The following is a 25894-nucleotide window of genomic DNA, read 5'->3' as shown; positions in this document are numbered from 1 at the left end:
AAACCTACCGGTCAATAGTAAGTGGGCGTGTCGATGGTGAACCGTTGTTCGTGTGGGACAGTGGATTCGTGCGGCATGAGCATCACACACGTTGCAGATAAACTCACTTAATAAACTTCAACTTCCTTAAAAATTGTCATAAACCTACCGGTCAATGGTGGGAGTGTCGACGGTGAACCGTTGTTCGTGTGCTACAGTGGACTCGTGCGGCATGAGCAATGCGGGAGCGCGGAACATGTAGCGATAAACTCACAAATCGATGATAAAAAACTTCTTTCTTTTTTTTTATAATATAGGAGTAGCAGACGAGCATGCACTCCACCTAATGGTAAGTGGCTACTGCCGCCCATGGACATCCGTAATAAACCCCAGATAGGATTAGATATTCCTCCCTGAGGTCGGTCACAGATACGCCGCTACTCCTGAGGAGTAGGTGTGGCGGTGAGTTCTACCACCTTCAATGTTCCTTACAAAAATGGTCATAAACCTACCGGTCAATAGTGGGTGTGTCGACGGTGAACCGCTGCTCGTGTGCGACAGTGGACTCGTGCGGCATGAGCATCGCGGGCGCGCGGAACATGTAGCAGAACGGATAGTACATCAGGTTGAGGAACGACGCCGCGTACAGATCCGCGTACCTCACCACCTGTAAAGTGAAATGTTAATGAGAACACTGCATGCCTAAACCATAGATAAGTATAGATATCTCACCGCCTTGTAATTGAAGGAAGCCATTAAATGGCTTAAACGGCTGACAATCCTGTCAGCCAATTAATGACTGTCATGGTGTAATTTACGCGGAACTATGTCGACATGTGCAGTTAAGACGTGCAAAAACACAAAATCGAAGAAAAGGTGCGGAGAAATACAGTTTCATTCGGAAGTGATCTAAAACTACATTTTTCAAACACGAAAATAGATGTCAGTGACAATTTCAACTGTCAAAACTGGTTACATTTTCTTGTTAGGCGTGAGTAGAGTAATCTTTACTAATTTATGCCTACTATACTGTATTGAAGTGTTATTGAGAACACTGCATGCCTAAACGGTATAATTCAAGCGTTTCCTTCCGCCGCTGCAGCGAACGCGGAACCGCAGCACATGTAGAAACATGAAAATATCAGTCGCCACTTTCACCGCAAACTTTTTCGATGTCATTCCTCCCAAATTGCGAACGTTGTCCGCTGATATTACGGGCGCTTCCCTAACCACGGGGTTTTGAAATAAAACATCTATTCCGCGTCTGCCGCGGTTGCGGAAGAACAACGCTCCGTGATTTTTCATCGTAAAGGCCCATTTATAGATGATGATGTCCACCTTGTGGTGTCCGATGACGGCGACCCCTGCTATGTGTTTGCTCGAGCATGTGCTCGAAGATGACTTGCAAAGCCAAATTTGTTTTTGAAAACTCTATTACACTGTTCACAATAGAGCTGGCCAGAGCTATTATATGTATAAACATAATTATGTTGATCTTGGTTGCGCCTTTCTTTTCTGGCGTTTATTTTCAAGATGTTTTATGCGAGTTTTTTCAAAGGTCAAACATCGTACGTGACAGACAAAAGAGTGTATGAACATATTTACATATTCAGTAACACAACCCTGCAAACACGGGCCGTGCCTATCGAAATATTGGAAAATGATTTTGTTACGCACGAAACGTTCTATGTACCTAAATAGGTATAAATACGGCATAAAGAGTTCTTAAAAAAATGTGTTAAGTCTACCAATACGCATTAATTAAGTATCGGTACTGCAACGCCATATTAGGTAATTAGGTACTCGGTATCTTTTTGTAACTTGTGACTCGCTCATAGCTCGGCGACATTGGAGAATTGCAATTGATTCTGTTTTTATTCAATACGATACGTGTCCGCCTTCAAACGTACATTAAAAAAAAAGTGTTGTAAAAGTATCTTTCCCTTCCTACAAAGTCGATATCATAGAATTCAAATTACATGAATAGATTTTTATATTGTTTACCACTTCGAAAAAGAGTCCTTTGAAAGACTACCCAGAAGGTATGGTATAGTATGGTACTTTAAATCTAATATTGGCGTCAAGCCAAACACATTCATTTAACCATTTAATAGTAATTACATGTTTTACACCAAATGCTTGTTACACAATAGGAAATCAACACATTACACATTTTATGTTTACCTACTCTTGGCAAACAAAGAACATTGATGATAGTAATTAGTCAGTTTTGTTAAAAACTATAAAATTAATTTTGTATTGGGTTTCATTGATCAGGTCATCGGTGACGTTATTATTGACAAACTGAACAAACAGCGTAATTCCGATATGATGTTACATGTTCAACAAAGCATTTAACGCTCGTATTGGACCAACGTTATTAATTGCGTCAATATTATTTTCTATAAATTAAAGCAAATGCAATTCTCATAATATCTGCTATTGGTTCTGAAACGCATCTTTCCATTGTCTTGATACAGACTTTTTATTTTGGGATAAAAATATTTGAAAAAGTCACATTACATAGTTTTTTTTTTATTTCGTGATGTATGATTGAGAAGTTATCGAGCGTTTTCCTTCCGCTTCCACCACGGACGTGGGACCGCAATACGACAATATGTCGGTAAATGACAATATCTTGCAGTTTTCACGGCGTAATAATCATGTATATAAATATTGCTACTTTTCCTGTTATTATAGTATACGCGAGGTCTATCATCTGCTTCTCATTACGAATATAGCTACTCACATCACAAATAAAACGTATATCGTAAACTTCGTAGAGTCGATATACCCGGTTTCTACTGATAATATCTAAGGTGGTAGAACCTTTTGTGGTTCGACTCCGGCGGCACCACCGTCACACCTATTTCTGCCTCATAACAGCTGCTGTGTTCTGGTTTGAAGGGTGTGGTAAGTGAGACATACTTTTCTGAAGCGTTCCAGCTTAGTCCTCAGGAGTAGCGGCGCATCAGTGGCTGACCTCAGGTAGGAACATCTAATCTAATCTGGGGTTGATTACAGATGTTAATGGGCGGCAGTAGTCACTTACCATCAGGTGGACTGCATGCTCGCCTGCTACTCTTATATTATAAAAAAAGTATCGGTGTTGGCAGTTCCTCTGCTATACTGACCTGCGAGGAGAAGAAGGTCTGCCGCGATCCCGAGCGGAACAAGGAGCCCAGCATGCCGTACGCGAGGTCCATCTTGTGCGTCACGTCACGGATAGAAGCTCGAAGCTTCGATATGTCCGGCTTCTCCTTCGTACTCGAGTCCAGATCTCTGTTGACAAAATTGACAATTAATTTTAAAAAAAATCTCCATAAAAATACGACAATCAGGAATGCTTGCCTAAATTCTTAAATAAATTATGGACACGTGCCTATTACGTAGACTTTCAGACATTAAAAGCATCAGTAAAAGGTTTTATAATTTACCTTTTTTAATAGCTATCTTTGTGTTTACCTTTACGACCCTCCTAAAATGTCAAATACGTACGTACCTACCTATGTATATACAGAAATAAAAATACACTGTACCTACACATATTATAAGTACTGTGTTATTAGTTATTATGAACACAACAAAAAAGGAATTTAAATGCTACATTTCATATGCAACTAAAAGATCAAAACAACCAACTCTATACTCTAATAACCTATTGCGTTTTTTTATTGTCGGTAATCAAAACACTTTCGAAAATTAAACTTCCTGCATACAAGGATAATTATGTAGGTACCTAATCAATATATTTCGTTCGACCTCACAACGGTCGCCAGTTGCTACGCAGCGTATCCAGTGCATTATACACGTGCAAGCACTTCAAATTATCGATTTATTTCGACTAAACAAGCGGGCTGTCCTTGTAACCGAGTGTCTATTCACACGTACCTACCACAATCATACTACATGGTAACGCCAAAATTTCGACTGCAAAATGTGATGACAATGAGATTTTTTTGCTGCGTTGTGGTTTCAAGAATATAATAATTACTATAAAAATCCGACTGCTTAAATATATAGCCCATGTCATTCACACAATATAGATGAATAACGACACCTCATAGATAGAAATCTGTCAATCTATTTGGATTGTCTGAATTGGGCGTCCTAAAGAATGATACATACAAACGCTCCATAACATTATCCTCCGCATACATACATTACATACGCTCGAAAACCACTCCTCTCCTACATGGTGTCGTTTGTCGTTACAATATAGCCACTATTATCCTGTCGTTATTGACAACAAAATAACCGTGAATGAAACTATGCATTTTCATACAAATATGCGTCTGCCTGTATATAGTCTGATTCATAATTAGGTGTCCAAAATGTAAACAAAGGTGTTGACCTATCAAGAAAATACGTTTCAAATGGTAGTTTCTTATTTTTGACAATATTAAATTAATACAACAATAATAAAATAATAATCTATATAAATTAAAATCAATTCACATTTTCCAATATTTATATTAACTCAATTTCATTTCATACAGTAATAATAATAAAAAACAAGATTTACGGTAGAAAATCAAATTATGATAATAGTAACACAATCGGGAGCCAAAACATTTTTTGTGCCGCCATTTATAAGTTTCGTAGTTGATATTATTTATTTTCGTGATCGTGTTCGAACTCAAATGTTTTCTAGTTTACATAGCGAGTTTTTTTTAATTGTGTGCAGTTATTAAGTTTTAATATTTTGTTGAGTTTGTGAAAGTTTTCGTTTCTTGTTAATTTGGTAGGGTTTACAATACCTGTAATCTAATTTTGACAATTACATTTCTTTGTTTATATTTTAGACACCTAATTATGAATTAGACATTAGTAGCGTTGTGGTGCAGTTGTAGTTACGTGTGAAAGGGCACTTATGAGTGAACATGCCGTCATTATTTATGTATATGCATTTTAAAACGAACCGGAACTAGTCATCAGCGCTGCAGTTGTATTAAACCTTTACTAAGTAGGGGTTCCGGTTTCTATGGGAACTATGACTACAATCTATAATATATAATAATATATAATTAGCGTATATAATATTTTTCTACTAATATGACCAGAATAGGACCGGCAATATACTTTATCAAATTGCTTCTTATATTTCAGATATTCTATTCGAGTCGACTTCAGCGGCACCACCGCCACACATATTTCTGCCAAACAACAGCAGTGTTAAGCGCCGCTGTGTTCTGGTTTGAAGGGTGTGGTATAGGAAACATACTTTTCCGAGGCGTTCCAGCTTAGTCCTCAGGAGTAGCGGCGTATATGTGGCCGACCTTAGGAAGGAATCCAATCGTGTCTGGTTTGATCACATACGTCCACGGGCGGCGGTAACCACTTATCATTAGGTCGACAACATACCTACTTATCTGCCACTCTTACATGATCAAAAGCTGGCTACCACTTGTCTATTGGTATCTATACTAGATCAATTAACTATCAGATAGTTTGAAGGTGGTAGAACCCTTTGTGGTTCGACTCCGGCGGTACCACCGCCACACCTATTTCTACCTAATAACAGGAGTGTTAGGCGTTGCTGTATTCCGTTTTGAAGGGTGTGGTAAGGGAGACGGACTTTTCCGAGGCGTTCTAGCTAAGTCCTCAGGGGTAGCGACGTATCTGTGGCCGACCTCAGGTAGGAATATCTAATCCTATCTGGGGTTGATTACGGATGTCCATGGGCGGCAGTAGCCACTTACCATCAGGTGGACTGCATGCTCGTCTGCTACTCCTATATTATAAAAAAAAGAAAAAAAAGATATTAAGAAACAAGATATTTGTCTGAAACTCGGCCAAAATCAAAACTTCAGTCAAGTTATAAATAACTTATCTGTTACGTTTTTTCATAAAAACCTACCATATCAGCACAAAAAACACATCGCATACGACCGCAACAGGTCGAACCGAACACCTTTGCCTCTAGTCATACCAACAAAATACATGACAAATGACTCACTTGTACATATCACCGAGTTGTATATCGAGGTTTTGCAGTTGCGCAAACAGTTGACACTTGTCCGTCCATACGTGGAGCTCCTGTACCAACTCGGGAACAATCAGGAACGTGCGCCATCCTCCGATCTTCTTCGACTTCAGAATATCGCCGAATATGTGGTCGCCGATGTACAGCACGTCTTTGCCCTTCGCACCGATGAGCTCGGTGAACACGTCACAGGAGCCTGCGCAAATAAATAATCTACATTTATATACGTTACATCGAATATTTTTGGAAAAAAAGTCAAGTCAAATCAAATAATCTGTCAGTCAATCAAAAAGTCAAGACAACTTTTCCCCCTCCTCGCGTCGTAATCCTCATTACTATGGGTCGTGATCCCCCCGTGATGGAGTATTTTTTTTCGATAGTTTTGACAACCAAGAACATCAATTTCTTTCATTTTGAGAATATTTGTGCGTCTGTTTATTTATTCGCATTACACCAAAACTAATAAAATGATTTCAATGGATGATTATAGATTAAATCGATCTACTCTATAACAATTATTATCATTTAGACGTCTCTATGTCAGTTATTATCAAGTCAGAAGTAATTTTTCTAAAATTGCAGAAACTCGCGGACTTTCAGTAGGTACTTTAAGTTTACCGGTGTGCTTCGCGAGTCTGATAGATGGCGTTGTACTATAAATGACTTTAATTTTGAATCTACACGAACAAAGTCACAGGCAAAGCTCATGATTCTATAAATATCTAAACGTGAGCCATGATAAGCCCAGTGGTATGACTGGCGCGGTAACTGTGGCCTTAACCTTATCGTTGTACCTAACAGTTCGACGTCAATGAGTTGATAATTAAAACAGGGTCTTAGAGGAAATTAAAAAATACCTACTCCACCATAAAGACCCGAAATTGGAATCACGAAAAATAGATGCGAATCTAGCAGTTTCATGATTTATATAAAAGGCGGTAATGTCGAATAAGGGTCTCCGCAATTATATTCGAAAGAAATTTCGATGTTGTTATTAATAAATCATAATCAATTTTTATCGACCATATCGAAGTTGAAAATTCAACAACTATTTCCCAAAAAAAACTGCCTAATTTCGCACTTTAGCAGGTAAAAAATTTACTAAGATAAGCTTAATTAAGATTGATAATTACTAACGGGCATTAGACCATGAGTACGCCTGTGTTTTTGTGGAGTAAATCAGGTTGCATTCGATTTTATTGCGCGTTCCAAATTGTCAGTACCTATTTTATGCGTATAAAGTACCTGAATATAATTTGTGATTACTATAATCGTTTATATAAGAAAAATAAAATAAACATTTACATGATAAGCATATCATACGTCGTTTACGTTATAAAAATTCCATTGCTTTCGCATAAACACACTTGAGATAAGAACATAACGTAAACTGCCCGTAAAATGATTTATCATTTACAATCCCTTTAGGAACTTTCCTCACAATTAATGTCACTATTGACTGATAAATAAGACGTGCGTAGGTATGCGCTATATATAATATTTATAACGATAATTATATAGTATGTAGTGAATCAAATTGTAAATAATCATTTATAAGTTTAATAAATATTGAGCAGTATTGATCCAAAATAAAATAATGAAGTACGATAAATAACATGTTTTATAATTCTATAAATGTATTAAAACTGTAATTTTGGTATACTTTTTTATAAGTATACTAGCTGACCCGGCAAACGTTGTTGCCATATAAAAAAATGTTAAGGGTGAACAACCCTTATCACTTAGGGGTATGAAAAATAGATAGTAGCCGATTCTCAGACCTACTGAATATGCATATAAAATTTGGTGAAAATCTGTAAAGCCGTTTCGGAGGAGTACGGTAACTAACATTGTGACACGAGAATTTTATATATAAGATTATGTATCTTTGATCCAACGTTCACATAAAATTCCTTAAATGCTGATTAGATTATAAATAAGTTCGCTTCATCCACAAAATGTGCTCTGAAAATAGACTGTTTTCAACCTCTTAGATAGAGAAAACATCTGTTTCAGTTCATATATAAATTCCAGCCATTTGGAGTTTGTTACTTTTACAGATTACGATACAAAGAACTACACAAATATATAATTATTCTAGAAAACATAAACCTGGCTTCCTAAAATTATATCCTCTGTTACTCTCATAATTTAGACGAATAGAACGACACTTTATATGATGAATGTAATTCATTCATTAATGTAATCCTAGTTCATTAATTAAAGTATCTAATCCTATCTAGGGTTGAGCACAAATGTCCACGCGCGGAAGTAGCTACTATCAGGTGGAGTGCATGCTCGTCTGCTACTCCAATATTATAAAAAAAACCATACGCTCGAAAAACTATACCCTCAGCATCGAACAAACTAAAGTATACTGACCTCCAGAATACACCAATCCCTCATGCAGGGGACCCACATGGTGCCCCATTTTGAGGGCCCCTGTGCGAGTGTCCACTTGCCGCAGTGTGGTGCCCTCGCCGAAGAATAAGGGTTTCTTGGCATCCACCACTATGTAGTCGAAGTAAGTCTTCCAGTTCCTGTGGGGCTCGCTGGGCTATGAACAAATAAATTAATTAATTAAAAATTATTTATTTATTTTATTTATTTTTATTTATAATATAAGAGTAGCAGACGAGCATGCAGTCCACCTGATGGTAAGTGGCTACTGCCGCCCATGGACATGTGTAATCAACCTCAGATAGGATTAAATATTCCTACCCGAGGTCGGCCACAGATGCGCCGCTACCCCTGAGGACTAAGCTGGAACGCCTCGGAAAAGTCTGTCTCCCTTACCGCACCCTTCAAACCGGAACAAAGCAGCGCCTAACACTGCTGTTATTAGGTAGAAATAGGTGTGGCGGTGGTGCTGCCGGAGTTGAACCACAAAGGGTTCTACCACCTTCAATATTTACATAGGTACATTGTGCTAAAAAAAATCAAAGGTAATTGAAGTTTACCAATTCGCACTTGGTGTAGTATGGTCTTAACTGTGGCACAGCAATGGGTTGAAGATGATAATATACATTATTGCTGTATCATTTCTGTACAATTCCTTTGAGTAACTTATTTGCGTTATCATAAATATTAATAATTGTAATGCAATGGTATAAACTTTGTCTTCCCACGTTAAGAGCTTGGAGTCAGAATCCCACGCTAAAGTACCTACTTCTCCACTGCTAACCTGATTTGATATTACAAAACTTTCGATCAAATTAAAGATAATCGTTCAAAAATGACTGTATTCGTTGTATTGAAATTCTTTACGTATATTTTGTTTTTAAAATATAATGTTTTGGATTCAATTGTGCCATAACATTTTTTTTTAGCAAAGTAAAGCATAAAAGAACCGCAAAGATAATTCCATATCCGATATGACGCAACCCATTCATAGTGTGTCAGAGAAACGCTTATCTCGCGATAAAACTGTAAAGGCTCGCCGAGTGATAGCCCGTAGTTAGTAATGAATAGGTAGTTCCGCATATCAACTGAGATCGATTACAATAAAGATTATAACGAATTGTTTTACGATTAGCAGACACGTTTTAAATCAGACGATATTTTACTGTACCTACTCTTGGGCCTTTTTATATCACGCGGGTTTGTGCCAATACGTGAAGTATTTAATGGTGATAGAATATGTGGTTCGACTGCGGCAACACTACCGACACACCTATTTGTGCTTAGAGCAGTGTTGAGCGTTTCTGTGTTCTGCTTTGAACGGTATGGTAAAGGGGATGTCCCCTTACACCCCTTCAAAAGTATGTACTTATTAGACGCTTTCAACTTGTCCCCAGAGGCCAGCGGCGTAGCGGTGCATCTATAGCCCCCCTCAGGCATGCATGTTATCTTATCTGAGGTTTATTACAGATGTCCATGAGGGGCAGTAGCCACTTACCATCTGTTGGACTGCATGCTCGTTGGCTACTTCAATTTTAGAAAAAAATCTATGAAAACGTTCATGCGGGTGACGGGTGTGACACGCATTTAGTCCTAAGCCCGTTCGATATTAAAAAGGTCCTTACCATGAGGATATTTTGCATTTTTCGTTTTATTATTGGGTGTTTAAAGTTATTAGTATAAAATGCTTAATGTCGTAGTATGTAATAGATCTTTAGCTAAATCTCAGAACGGTTTGGTGCAATGCCTACTGCTTTCAAATAAGTTACTTTTGACCTACTTTAGTTCTAAAAGGAGAATATTCGGAAGAAAAACTACATTACATTCTGAACTGAGTAAAAGTTAATAAATCACGCGAAATTAGGCGTAGCTTTTCGAATGTACCAAAACCATTCAAAGAAAATATTTCGTACACTACTAACATTGCGAAAATAAGCGAAAGAAACAAAAATAAACGAAAACAAGTCGAAACTAAAACTATAATCTAAGTCACTATTAGTTAGAAAAGTAATAAACATTTCACGGATCTCCGACGGCTGCTGTTCTAATTATATACACAAGTTAACACACAAATATTAAATGGGTCGGAAAGTCATATAACTTCCGATGACAAAATTCGATCAGACGTTTCATCTGTATGACGCAAGTTGCTCGTTACTGCAAACTATATTAGTAGCTTTATTAATAACGTTGTTGATGTCAACGATATATTATTTTGATATAGATATTTTGTTTTGATTTATATTGCACATGTTACTTTTATAGACAGTAGGAATGATTTTTACCTTATAACAGCAGTATTACGCGATGTTGTGTTCTAGTGTGAAGGGTGTAAGGTATCAATGGATCTAAGCCAACCTTAGTAAGAACTCAAATTATATTATGAATTAATTATAAATGTCCATAGGCGGCAATGACCCTACCACCAAATAGACATAATTCGTTTTCATGCAGTTATATAAAAACATATCAAAACTGATTTAACTAAACAACAGAAACAGTGAAAATGTAAAATAGCGTAACCGTTTATCATTTTAGTACACTCAAAATGATACATCAGCTTACCTTAGCGCCATGCGGAAAGTCAAACAGATAATTCATGATTTTATCCGTAAAATTATAATCGCTGTTGGTCAATATGAACAGCTTCGCCCCGCTCTCGGTAATTCTAGACAGGAACATCGGTAGCCTCTCATCCTTTTTCAGGTATAAATCCAGGTTCTCTGTGGTCTTCTTCTTGAGGTCTCCGTGGATGTGGACGTAGTCTACTGCGTTCCTCACGTCTTGGAATATCGACTTGAAGGACATTGCCAAATCCCCGCATCTTACGCCGGTCTTTTCTCTACAATTAGAGTACAATGTTTTAGATGTTACTTCTACAATCATAGCCGCCTTGGTACGCCCTGTAGTTCTCATAAACCCAAGCCCAGTCATTCGGATCAGGTTCTGTACCTAACCATATTTAATATGACTCTCTAACCAAAGATTGGACCAAAACGCCTTCGTATGACAAATTGATATGGTGGTGTAAATGATAACTGCACAAGACTTAAGTTTTATTCATATAAAGCTAGATAAAATGTATTTTCATAATGATAATGAAGATTGAACATTTTTTCACATGTCCCAGACAGTCTACTTGTGACAATTTTTCATGAGACCATTGTTCTTCAAAGAGAATACTAAGCTTTGTAATTCTAGACGTGCTTTAAAGTTATTTATCCGTCCACGGTGACCTTTTCTACACTACAAGACCATATCAAAGTTGTGGAATCGAACTAATTAACCGAAAGATTGAATGTAATACAAGGTATGCAGTGAAGTTCTCCAAATTATCAATTATGTTGATTAAACTGCCTTCCGAGCAACAAATCCAAGAATTACAACTACAAATAAACCAAATTATATCACTTAACTTTCGATTCCGATTTCACAAGCTAAATTTTAGATAAACAACACGCAACGAGGTGTCAATAATCACGCATTAAGACCGGTTTGTTTTACCAGTCAAAGATTATGAAATACTTGGTCAGAGGCGCAACAATGATCTCATAGAGCGGACGCCTACAAGAGTTCAATGTATTGAAGCGATAACAATAGGCAATAGGCAGTTTGATATTTAGGACATGGATATAAAGCTGCGGACATACTGCGATACAAATGATAGGACTTGGTATATTACAAAGGAACATTGGTATATTATAAATAAATAAATGATACACATTCCGTGCAACATGTTGCCGCTTAGAGCGTACAAACATGAGTCTCGAGTGCAGATAACCTAAGATCGTCTAGAATGTTAAGTCTTGTTTTTCTTTCAAGTAAGTAATAATGCATCCATCATGTTATCATTAGTTTTTTTTTAAATTTCCTAATAAGATTGTGATGATTAGAGCTGCGTATATTACGCAACAAAATCAACAAATTATCTTTTGAGAGACACCTGCAACATTCCTACTGTGTACTGCAATGTCCGGCAAAATTATTGCAGAAACTCTTTCACGTGCTTCATGAGCGTCCTGTTAAGAGACATTATGCAACTTAGTGTACAAGAGGCTCAAACTTACCGGGTATACTGCGGAGAATTCGTGAAGAAGTCAATCAAACACGCTATTAAGTAGGTCTCTGGCAGATTGAATAATGTATTCAAAACGTATACTCTCGATTCATCTAATGTCAAGAATTTGTTCGGATATAATTCGTATACTTGTGAACTGAAAATAATACGTCAAGTATGAGAATTTGTCGGATAAGAATATGAGAAAAACACGAATAAAAATTCACACACACGATAAAAAAAAGTATGTTTACCCTATATATATAGCACAGAAATATATAGCAAATAAGTTACGTATTAAGTCGGTAATTTCCATTATTTTCTCATGCATCTGTGATCACTTGAGGTAGGGCCTATATATTTCTTCGTTGGCAAATATCCAAGGGCTACAGTAACCACTTAACAGTACTACATGCTCGTTTAATTTTTTTAATTAAAAAGGCGTATTTACGCAATAAGAAGTTATGCTTCTTTGACGTAATAAGTGTTTATTTTTGTATTCAAACATTTTTTACTTAGGACCTGTCCAAAAAAACAAAAATAAAATTATGTGTTACATCGGTGCGCGCAACTTCGACCCACACCCTCCGATATGTTTTCCCAAACGCGCCAAAAGAAGTATAACTTAAATAAGTTAGTTAAAAGAGATAGAATAAACACTTACTGCTTCAGAAATTCAAATCCATGCACGCATACTAAAATGTTACCATAAGCGTCTACTTTTAATAGATTACCATACAACGTGTCGAACCATAGACCTCTGAAATAAACGTTAGAAAATTAGTATGAAGTTATTAAATAGCAAGTAAAATAAAAACAATTTACATTTTTCGTTTCAACTTGAAAGCTTTTTTTGAAGAAGAATATTATTTAGTTCTAAAGCTTTGCTTAATATCCTGAATTATACCCAAACGTATGACGATTTCCTCAAGAAAGTTCATAGGTACATTATTTCAGCTTTCCGCTAATAAAAAAAAAAAACAATTTTAAAATAACTCATTGATGTAGTTATCACGTTAGAGGACTGCTTTTGCTAAGAACTAAAAAACTATTATATTTTTAAGAATTTTATAAAAAATCTCATATAATATATTTATTTGAAGGTGGTAGAACCCTTTGTGGTTCGACTCCGGCGGCACCACCGCCACACCTATTTCTACCTAATAACAGCAGTGTTAGGCGCTGCTGTGTTCCGTTTTGAAGGGTGTGGTAAGGGAGACAGACTTTTCCGAGGCGTTCCAGCTTAATCCTCAGGGGTAGCGGCGCATCTGTGGCCGACCTCAGGTAGGAATATCTAATCCTATCTGGGGTTGATTACAGATGTCCATGGGCGGCAGTAGCCATTTACCATCAGGTGGACTGCATGCTCGTCTGCTACTCTTATATTATTAAAAAAAAAATGGTTGCCTGTAAAGTCGGTTTTACGGGCGAAGATTTTACGTGACAACGTCTTTTTCTCGGTAGAATATTTATTGATATGAATATAATTAAATTGCACAATAGGAACAAGGAATTGAATGAAAATAAGAATTGCACAATTTTTAACTATAGAAATATATTTTGTTTAGTCTCTAGTGCTGCGCGCGCGGCAGACCGATCATAGTTGAGTGGGAGAGAGACGCAAGGCATTCGGCGGGCCTCTCTCTCGTTCGGTGACTCATCGTAACGTTACCGGGCGTTACACTTTTTCATAAGTGACTCCCAGCCGCAACCTAATTTAAGACGTTGTCACGTCAAAAAGATCAACTACACAATTTATTAACTTACCTGACTGGAAAAGATGGATCGTATTCAAATTCTAATATTTCACTTGGATATCCTTTGCACACTAATCTTTCTTTGGTTAAATTAAATCCTAATGTTTCGTACTGAGGTGATTTGTACTCTGCAAAACAGAAGTTAGAGTTAGCCATTAGTAGTTTAAAATAGTTTGTAGAACAGCAAAAGTTTTAGATACAAAGTACCTACGTCAATGTTCAATGACATGCATAAGTTGGAACACATGGCTCTCCCTATAAGCTTTGGCTTAGCGGCAAACTCTATGTAACAATTTGTTATCAACTAGTTTCTACTAGGGTTTTAAGGTTTTATAAAGTGGACGGCTTCCAACTTTTATGCAGATACCCAAATACTTTCAAAGTAAAATATATCAGTAAGCACTCCCCTTAAGTTTATAACAAAGGTAAGAAACATTGTTAATCTCTGTAAATTATTCATGCATCATAAAAATACACTTTTGGTAAATACCAATAAAAATGGTATTAACCTTTAGCAAGAATATACACACAAAATTATTCACCGATTGTATTTTTATGAAATATTCGATGATTCGTCTAATTTTATATATGACGATTCTGATGATAAGATTAAGCGTGATCCAATTGATGATAAAATTCTGTCATACCTAATCATGTTGCTATGTATTACGTTGGCAAGATATACATGTACATATATATTATACATTCATATAGGCATATATAGATATACATTCATATAGGCCACATGCGAAATTGTTAATATATTTCCATGTTAAACTCTTAAAATGACTGTCATGTTAGTACGATAAATCCATATCAGAAAAAAAATACGATATATATATTGTTTTAAATGCTTGTTTATAAAAATATATATATAATATATAAGTCTGTACATATTAATCTAGAAAACGACTAATCCTATATTGACACGAAAAGATCACAACTACTACAAAGATCGACTCGATACTAACAATTAAAAATTATTTTGACTGGCACTGGCTATTTGTTGATAAGCTAAATATATACTTGGTATAATATAAACACTATTACATTACTAGATATTTATACTTCGTGGGAGGCGCCTTAAAATATTCCCAGCCCACGTCAAAATCAATCTGCATCAGCGAAAATAGTAACGCAATCCAATCTAAAATTATTAAGTACATCATAATCACTCACCGGCCAGTGTGTAGTCCATATCAAATCCGTAAAACTTGACATTTTCGAGATGTAGTGACCTATTTACGAAGATTCTGGAACAAAATTTTACACGTTAAATTATGTACACAAGCTCTAAGAGGTGGCTCTAAGTGGTGGTCTACCGGCTTTACAATGGTGGGTGTTCCGAGGAACTATTTGACCTAGTGCCTACGTCACCATTCCTCCATCGCACCACTCGCCGAAGGATGAAGTTCCATCCACACCAACTGGACTCGTGGCGGTCCTCCACGGTTCGGTTTGCACGGACGTTCTTGTCGCGGACGTGTAAGATGTGGAATGAACTTCCTCCTGAGGTATTCCCGGAGCGCTATGACATGGGGCTCTTCAAAAAAGGTGCAAAAAGAGCCCTCATACAAAGCCGGCGATGCATTGGCGACTCCTCTGGTGTTGCAAATGTCCATAGGCGGCGTTGACTACTTTCCATCAGGTAGCACGTCTGCCTAATCGTTAGGTTATACAATAAAAAAAAAAAAAAAAAATAACGGTGGAACATTTTATAATATGTATTTATATTATGTGTGCTAATGTCAAAAAACACAAACACTTATAACTACATAATTAAAGACTTGATACACAGAAGAATCTATAAAAAAATCTCAAAAAAATATTTATATATAAAACAAAATGTAGATGTACCTGAATATAGGTAATTCGTTAAATATATATGTGCTTCACACCTAAATTAGATTTCCAAAATCTTATAAATACAAACAAAAACATTGCAAAATTAAAAGTAGCGGTAGTTTTATTGTCTGTGATAAGAATTTCACAACAAAATGTTGTTTGTTTTAAAATTGCAATAGAAGATACTTGAATGTGATTGGTCATGTTTGGTTACTATAGCACGTATGGAGCAGTGATAAGTGTTTAGTTTTTGTTGAAATACACTTCCTGAATAAATAACAACCCAAAGTTTAGTCTATCTACCAGGTTTTTCTGCGACTTGCGTAGGTATATACTGTATACATAGTTTTTTAATATAATTGTTTAGTATAGCAACTCTTTTCTTCATAGTTTTAATATTACCTTTAAAAGGTATAATTCATATTCTTCCGTCATATCTGAGTATAAGATTTCTTGTCAATGTAGTACTAGTATAAGCAACACTCAAAACGGACCCTCCCCTTAATAAAATATGAACATACTCGAGAAGGGACCTCGCTCTATTGGTTTCTTTACTGCGTTTCGTTGCGTCATCGTAGCGAGATAAAATATAAACTACTTTTGAAGTCTAATCACAAGCTTTAACCGTAAAACAATTAGTCAAAGACTGTCCAGTAGACTATACGCCTTACTCATACAAACAATCGGCCCTATAATATTGGACCAAAATATACAATTTTGTCCATATGTGTTTTTCAACGTTTCATGTTAAACAAATGCCTAGGATTATAGGTAAAATTATTTTCTATCCAGCAGGTATGTTGGCAAAAATTTGCTTAATATGATTTCACTACATCTATCCTACCAAGTCCTCTTTTTGAAAATCCTATCAAAATTATAGAAGCGTTTCCATGATTAGAACTTAAAAACGTACAGCCATACTTGCTATACCGTAAACATTTGCTATAGATAATAGACTTGATGTAGGCGTCGTGAACCATTGTAATGTATTTAGTTCATTGTGAATTACATTGGGAGTGAAACGGACTCGAAATGAATTGTAAATCTGACAGACTCGCACATCTGTCCTCGACACTTCGTAGACAGGTAATTATAGGTATTTGTAAACCATTGTGCGCGAGCCAAACTATTACCAATTTACCACGTCGTTATACCGTAATACCGTTGAATACGTAATAGATAGGTCTTAAATTTATTGTTATTGCCGGTAATAAGTCGGAAAGTCGAAAGATTTAATATAATGCAATGAAAGGGAGATTGTTGGTATTGCAGTAAATCTAGAACCGTCAATGATTCCACCAGACGCACTCTAGAGGGAAGAGCACCATTTTATGCCTAAAAGGTAAAGAAATAGAGACACTTATATAAGGCGTTTCTCCGTAGTCCCCAGGAGTAGCAATTACTAGCTACGCTTCTGCACTCACCTCACGTAGAATTTTAATCCTATCTGGGGTTGATAATACACGTCGAAGGGTATCAATAGCCTCCACCCAACAGACAGGCCGTATTTTATTTTTGTTTGTTGTTCTTGTATATATTATACAAATATCACAGCTAATTAAATGTAGGCATACGCAGAGCGCTATTACAGGTCCTAAGTATGTTGGCGCGTCGCTTATTCGATCTATGCTCAAAGATAGTTTGTTTTTCTTTATCTCATTTTTATCAGCTTAGGCATGATCTATTACAGTGGTATCTTTATCATAATGTCAATTAATAATCTATTATTGTTTGATGATTTCATTAATTCGATAAATGTAATTAGTTGGGTAACGGGTACGGGTGTCCGCTCGGAGTGAGAGGGAATGAAGTAAGGGTAGAATAAGTATCAAATCTTGACCACTACGTATATGAAGAAAAAAACTGGATTCATCTCAATGCATTGTAAGGACTTACCTATTAGTCGTGACGTTGCTAATTTCATGTATATTACGCAGCTATAGAATATAAAATGTAATGAATAAATAGCTAAACAATGAATGTACAATTAAAGTCGCATTACATATCAACACACTAATAACATGCATATTAAACATCTGAATAGATACATTTATAATTCGACAATATAATACCAGCGTGCCTTTTAAGAGGTAGTAATCAAGGTTACACAATTTAGTATGCCGTTCATACATTATACCAGTGATAACCTCATCAATATACAAGTCCGTAACAGCCACAAGGAATTTGCTCTCGTTTATGGAAAGTTACGTGTGTACGTGATACGCAACATGTTGGGCAAGGGACTGACCGCGGGGCCATGCCATGCCATGAGAGAAAGCGCACTCTATGGTGACCGCTTTCCCATAAAAATTGCTGAACTATCTGATCTTCAAACATAGCCGGAATTTATTGGACATGAACATTCAGTACTTGGGATATATTATGTGTAGTTATTACCAAGATGGTAAGTTGGTAGACGGCCACTGTCGCGATTTGAGTGATCATTCTCAGCAATTGTTTCAGCGGAGGTTTTGTATAGAGAGTTCCATAAAAAAACGGAAGTCAGAAAAATAAAATATTCCAAGTCCATTTTATAATGAGTCAAATTGAAATTTTATTGAAAGAAATATTGGTTTTCTTCGGAAACAAGATGGCAACCTTACATGGGCTTTTTTGGCCGGGAGGTAGTCTGCTAGACCCTTAACATGTTGGGAGAATTCGTCATACGTCGACTCGCGCGTCATAATAGTATAGAAATAGCTTTGGTAGTAAAAGTATCCGAGCCTACGAAACTTCTGGAGTGCATAATTTCATAATAATAAAATGATGTCAACATAAGTATTTTCCATATTTTTCCTCTGTAATTCCGCTTAGATTACGATCAAGAATACTCACCTACGATTCTCAGAATAATAAAATTATTCATACTTTATTCATTATCATGATTCTTCACTTACAATGTTAAAACTGTTGTGTAAATACACTCATATTATTCAAGTCAATTGTTTCTCGAATGTTATCAGAAACCATTCATATTAGTAATCAGCAAATGAAAGCAAAATACAAAATAAAATCAATGGTAATGTTATACTTACAATGACAGACCTACATATTAACATTTAGAATAAAAATGGAAAATATTTAATTCAAAGACTTGGTAGCTCAACTTTACCAATAAACTGAACCAATCCTCTTATCATTATAATGAATTAAGTAATTTAATAAACTGAGTCGACTGAGAGTGAATAAAAGCCGTTGATAATTGTTAAATTTTATAACTTCAATAAAATCTCATTTATCAGATCTATAATTAAAATTTATGCTCATTGCAGCCACGAGAACATTGCAGTTTCTGTACTTAATCGTAATTAAAAATGCGTGAAGCGTGGACAGTTACGTAAACTAATGATTTAATTACATTTCCATTAACACACATAGTTTTCCAATGAGCAGTAAACGTGTCTAAACTGTATATTTAAAAAATATGTTTTTTATTATACCTCTTATTATCTTTCCTTTATTATACCTCCTTATAACAATTTATAAAATACTAGCTGACCCGGCGTACGCTGTGTTGACATATAAATAAAAAAATGTTAAGGGTGAACAATCCTTATCATTAAGGGTATGAAAAATAGAGTTCTCAGACCTACTGAATATGCATATAAAATTTGGAGAAAATCGGTAAAGCCGTTTCAGAGGAGTACGGTAACTAACACTGTGACACGAGAATTTTATATATAAGATTTGGAGCAAAATATTTGGCGGCATCTATTTTACATATTTAAAATATGTACATATTTTGCCAGATTGCTGAGGCATAGTCGATTTTAAAAAATCTAAACTTGCGCCCTAAATAACTTACAAAAGTATAATTTAATCACTAAATTCGAAATCTCCAAAAAAAATGGAACCGGTGACTATGGCATGATACTTTGCGTTAATTCGTGGAAGCTTAAATGACCAAAACGCTGAGCCTAATGTAGTGGAATTTGGCATCTTCTCCGATTGCAGGAAGAGGCACTTCCTGTAATTGGAGTAGATGAAGACGCTAATAGTACCCGGTATTGTGACATCTAATACACCACTGCACTTAAACTAGCGCAATAACATTTCTTCCAAGTCATAGAATCAGCAAACGAGCATGCAGCCTACCTAATGGAAATATCTCAATAATTCACAGAAATATATTAAGAAGATATGAAACGAGCAGTCGGACTGCATCTGATTGCCAAGTGGCCCTTGCCCCATGGACATCTGTAATCATTCCCAGGCAAGATTTGAGTTCTATCTGAGGTCGGCCACAGATGCGCTGTAACCCTGGAAGACTCAATTGGAACGCCCCGCGTAAGTGCCTCTAGTGCCTACACTTTCTTGGTTTAAAATAATGGTGGTATTCTTAGGGTTCCCCGTACCCGAAGGGTAAAAACGGAACCCTTTTTAAGCCTCCGCTCTTAGACTGTCTGTCAATAAAAATAAAATCTTCCTCAGATTACATTCTCACGCACTCTTTAAAAATACAATACGATAACAAAAAGACATATCAATCCTATAATCGTACACCAACCGAAGTGAAAAACAATATCAAAGTTAATCTGAACATGACAGATGACATCGAGATTTAGATGTTGCGCCGAATTACATTACATTGGCATGGCCACAGACAAACGGAGTTGGCTTCTGCCTTCCTCAGACTTGTTTCGAGGTTATGTCGAAGAACGTTATTATAGGAAACAGAACAGTAATACACACGAAGTTTTAATTACGATTTTTTTTATTGTATAGGTGTAGCAGACGAGCAAGCAGTCCACCTGATGGTAAGTGGCTACTGCCGCTCATGGACATGTGTAATCAACCCCAGATAGGATTAGATATTCCTACCTGAAGTCGGCCACAGATGCGCCGCTACCCCTGAGGACTAAGCTGGAACGCCTCGGAAAAGTGTGTCTCCCTTACCACACCCTTCAAAACGGAACACAGCAGCGCCTAATACTGCTGTTATTAGGTAGAAATAGGTGTGGTGTGATTGTAATTAAGCAAATAGTCTAGTGATTAAATCTCAGCCTGTCGATCAGGGAGTCCGAGGTTTGGATGATAGGCTAAAAAGTGCGTATTAAAAATTAATTATCACTTGCTTTAACGGAGACGGATAACATCGTGAGGAAAACTTGCTCAAAGGTGTGTGAAGTCTTCCAGTTTGTATCCAATTTGCCATCATCTTCTAACTTTAACACTATTTGAAATATTCGCATTCTAAATAAACGTAAGAAGAAAGACTCAGATGCAAAGGCTACGCAGAATACATAATAGACAAAAAATTATGTTATAAGCCTAAAAACTATTTTTACTTACATTGAATAGAATATAAAAGAATACATACCTAGTTTTCATTATTCAAGCCTAAAATATAATTACGAATATGTAATATTTTTTACGTGCAAACAATATAAGGGCAGCAACAGCAATAATACATAATATCGTTTTATTACTAGTGGTTATTGATTAAATCAATTACAAGAAATTTTGATCAAGAAGAGTTGATCAAGTGTTTTTCAAAGTGTGAATCGCGACCCTCTGAAGGCTCGCAAAGCGTCTATAAGCGGGCCGCAGGGAATTGATAAGCTTAAAAAAAAACAATGTAACGTATAAAAAATATAATTATAGTAAGAAAATTTTAATCAAAGGACATCAGTATGTACAATAAACAAAGATACCTAATAAGGAAAAAACACAAGTCAGTTTACAGTTAGTTATTTGTCATGTGTGTCATATCAGCGTCAGCATGTCAGCTTCCTTACTGTGGTCTGATAATACATATGAGGCTCATTTAAGGGAGACGTTTGGTTATGAAGGGATTCCTAATTATAATGTTTTGTAAAATAATATAATAATTAAGAAAATCTGATCTGGGTATATAGATTTAACACATTTTATTACATTCGGAATTAAATGTATTGACAACTTTCGATCGAGCGTTTGTCAGGAAAATTCTTATAATCTATACTAATATTATAAAGAGGAAAACTTTGTTTGTTTGTTTGATTTTAATGCATAGGCTCAAAAACTTCTGAACCGATTTTACCATTCGAAAGCTACATTGTCCACGAGTAACATGGGCTATATTTTATATGAAATATATTTGATAAACAGATTTTGAGGCGGTACAAAGTTTGCCGGGTCAACTAGTATTTCATATAAGTAAATCTAAAATATTGCATGTAATTAATTGATTGGTTATCATTTAGGTTTTTTGTGTTAAAAATAAAAAAAAATACAAATCATAGGTAATATCCAAATGAAAATCCGTTATGGATGTTAACAAGCAGGAGATACTTGTTATACGTACGACAAGAGAATGGAGAGTTGGAGACCAAACGAAACAGAAATTTATGCAAATATACAAATTCTTGAGTCGACCTCAATGCACTACGCCTTGGACTGAATTCCATTATGATACAAAACGAAAAGCAGCCAAACGTGGGTTTAAAATCCAGTTTAGTTCCAGTAACCATAGTGCATTCACATATTTTTGCCTAATAATAGTAGCATTTAACGCTGTTGTGTTCTGAAGCGAAAGACACTATAGTCTGATTCATAATTAGGTGTCCAAAATGTAAATAAAGGTGTTGACCTATCAAGAAAATACATTTCAAATGGTAGTTTCTTATTTTTGTCGATATTAAAGTTATACAACAATAATAAAATAATAATCTAAATAAATTAAGATTAATTCACATTTTCTAATATTTATATCACCTGAATTTCGTTCCATATAGTAATAATAATAAAAAACGAAAGTTTATGGTAGAAAATTAAAATGTGATAATGGTAACACAATCGAAATCCAAAACATTTCTTGTGCCGTCATTTTTAAGTTTCGTAGCTGATATTATTAATTTTCGTGATTGTGATCGAACTCGTTTACATAACGCGTTTGTTAACTTGTGTATATATTCGTTAAAGTTTTAGTTTTTTGTTGAGTTTGTTTTGGTTTTCGTTTCTTGTTAATTTTGACAGTGACATTTCTTTGTTTACATTTTGGACACCTAATTATGAATCAGACTATAGCGTTCCAATCTAATCCCCAGGCGCAGCAACGCATTCGAGCCGTCGATGCTATGTGGGTTTAATTACGGACGTTCATAGGCAGCAAAGGCCACTTACCATCCTCGTTTACTATTTATATAATATCCTTAATCTAACTAATATTATGAATGTGAATGTAAGTTCATTTGTTCTTGCGTTCGTTCATTTGTTTGCTAGAATTTCATGCCTTAACCACACGTCAGGGGTTCAGAAAAAGGCACAGGGTACCTTTTATCCCTAAAAACATTGCGTTCCCGAGAAATAAACAAAAACCTCCGATTGCGAGCGAAGCCGCGGGTAAAAGCTAATTATAAATAAAACATTAATGATAAGTTCAAACATGTTTTAATTTAATTCTGCTCAAAGCTTCAAAGGGACATTGTCGTAAATCATATAGCGATAAAATTATATCTGCGACGACGGTGCAGTTACCAGCCCACTCATAATTAAGAGGAACAAAGGAAGAACGAGACTCCGCTCCCTTTGTGGCCGCTTGACAAATAAATTTGTGCCATGCTCTTTTTTGTTGCTAAGAAGCAATCTTCAAAAGGTACCCGGTGCTTTGGGAGTGACACCATGTTATTTGGGTTTGGACTTTGGGATTTCCAACGGAACACAACCTCGGGCTATATACAGATGAACATTTACGCTAACTACAACTTTAAATGTTAACGACGCTATACGGCCACTCAAAATCGTCCCCTTTTAACGGTCTGGTTGGGAAATTGGAGCTCACACTCTTGCCACCAATAAAAGCCACTTTAAATCGCCTCTTACGATTACAGGATATCTCCTGTAACTCTATATATTCGTAAATCATATAGCAATAACTTATATATGCGTCGAAGCTGCAGTTACCAGCCCGCTCATAACTAATATGAACAAAGGAAGAACGAGACGCTCCCTTTGTGACCGGTTGACAAACAAATCTGTGTCATGACCTGCATCTTTATTTTTGTATCGAATATATTTACAATGTCATTGGAATTGCGAGGTAAGTCAGGTGATAGTACGGATTTAACTTGGCGCCAGTGAATGCAATGTCCCGATTAATGATGGTAACATAAGGAGACTGTACCAACATATGCTTATGTCGTCACGGACAACTAACTGAGAATATCATCAGCCAAAATACATAATCAATGCCAATTAAATGTGCAACATTCCATCCATCCATGCTTCAGACACATCTAAATATACGAAAATATCAAAATAATCTCGAAATAATGTCAACATAAAGTTTGTAACATGTTTACGCACTGTTTATTTTCAACACTGCACTTCACTATTTATTTTTAGGCAAATGTCTACAGTTATCTTAATCGATATGTATAAGTACAGTTATTAAAAAACTGCTTTTCATTAGTTTATTATGTGTATTTTTAATAATATAGGAGTAGCAGACCACCTGATGGTAAGTGGCTACTGCGCCCATGGACATCCGTAATCAACCCCAGATAGGATTAGGTATTCCTACCTGACGTCGGCCACAGATGCGCCGCTACCCCTGAGGACTAAGCTGGAACGCCTGGGAAAAGTATGTCTCCTTTACCACACCGTTCAAAACGGAACACAGCAGCGCCTAACGCTGCTGTCATTAGGCAGAAATAGGTGTGGCGGTGGTGCCACACGAACCACGAGCCAAACAAACCACAAAGGGTTCTACCACCTTCAAGAATACACAAACATAGAAAACTAGTTTTAAAAACCGAAGATCAGGCAAGTTTGTGAAACGAATGAATTATTTTTTAGGAGTGACGTTCTCAAGGGGCCGTAGGCGTAGGGCTTCTTTTACATAGAAAACATAATATTTGTTTACATAAGGGTGCTTCCGGAGAATTCTAAAAATAAGGAGATATGACTTACGATATTGAAATACGAGTATGTTTTAAATTTACTTATAACTATTGAGCTGTTGTCTACTTTGTAATTTATTGAACTTGATTATAAAGAGATCATTGATAAATTATATGAGTACAGAAAGAACAGTGCATAATATTATAAACATTATAAATATATAAACGTCCTTTGCATTAAAATTTGTTTATATACCTACATTGGTACCTAATATACGTATCAAATTAATTATGGCATTTATTGATTCTACATTATTACAATGTCTAAATTGATTTGTATGCTGATTATATTTGAACCAGGAAACATATACGTAATATCTAATATTTGCCAGACTTCGTGAACAATATGCGTGTTAATTATCTACCTCAATAAATTGCCACTAGAATGCTAAAATGATTCGCACAGTTTTGAAACATTTTCCGTGTTACTTTATCATGCCCATATAGTTTCGATAAAATATAATTTGAATTAGGTACTATGTTTTAAGTTAACATGACACCATATTAATCTAGACTCATGATTGTGGGTCCACCAAATTCAAGAAATGTATGTTAAACTTACTCATTAGGAGCAGCAGTGTATCTATCTCCTTTCCCGTATGACGATCCGTTGGTGTATGGTTGGTAGACTGATGATTCCAGATTTTTGTTTGCCATGACCTTGTGAAACTTCATGGCATTCCTACCATTCACTTAAATTGTTTTTTTTTTATATGTTAATAAATTATTCTTGTAAATGGAATGTTAATTCGTACAGCGTAAAAAATATAGTCCTCTCTAAATCGCTTCACGCTTCACTATTACTCCTGTATCATAATAAAAACAAATAAGAAATCGCGCGAAGTCATACAGCGTTCTCGTTCACAGTACACGCATTAGTAAAATGCAGGAAACGTTTGAGTGGATATCCTTGACAGTAACAAGGTTAAAAGACCGGTCCCACTATGAGATGGATGGCTTGCGGTATGACCTTCATATCAGGCGAATA

At 36.0% G+C, this 25894-nt stretch overlaps 1 protein-coding gene across 5 annotated transcripts in view; it reads right to left on the bottom strand.

Moving 5' to 3' along the window:
* Positions 1-25894, bottom strand: part of Nt5b (5' nucleotidase B) — a 35469-nt gene that overhangs the window by 3276 nt on the left and 6299 nt on the right. For 3 of the 5 annotated variants that reach the window (XM_073076582.1, XM_073076585.1, XM_073076583.1), the window contains exons 2-11: positions 25469-25712; positions 15359-15432; positions 14190-14307; positions 13087-13182; positions 12433-12579; positions 10931-11207; positions 8348-8522; positions 5939-6161; positions 3114-3261; positions 492-646 (exon numbers count right to left, since the gene is read on the bottom strand). In XM_073076582.1, the coding sequence (XP_072932683.1) occupies positions 492-646; positions 3114-3261; positions 5939-6161; positions 8348-8522; positions 10931-11207; positions 12433-12579; positions 13087-13182; positions 14190-14307; positions 15359-15432; positions 25469-25581 (1526 nt within the window). In that variant the 5' untranslated portion in view covers positions 25582-25712. The remainder of the gene's footprint in view (positions 1-491; positions 647-3113; positions 3262-5938; positions 6162-8347; positions 8523-10930; positions 11208-12432; positions 12580-13086; positions 13183-14189; positions 14308-15358; positions 15433-25468; positions 25713-25894) is intronic. The other 2 variants (XM_073076581.1, XM_073076580.1) reach the window with 1 other exon arrangement.

Source organism: Epargyreus clarus, unplaced genomic scaffold (genome assembly GCF_041222505.1).
Source record: "Epargyreus clarus isolate Ecla_fem2 unplaced genomic scaffold, WU_Ecla_fem_2.2 ptg000009l, whole genome shotgun sequence".
Classification (NCBI taxonomy): Eukaryota; Metazoa; Arthropoda; class Insecta; order Lepidoptera; family Hesperiidae; genus Epargyreus; species Epargyreus clarus.
Note: the sequence above shows the minus strand (reverse complement) of the source record. Positions and strands in the feature narration are given on the sequence as shown.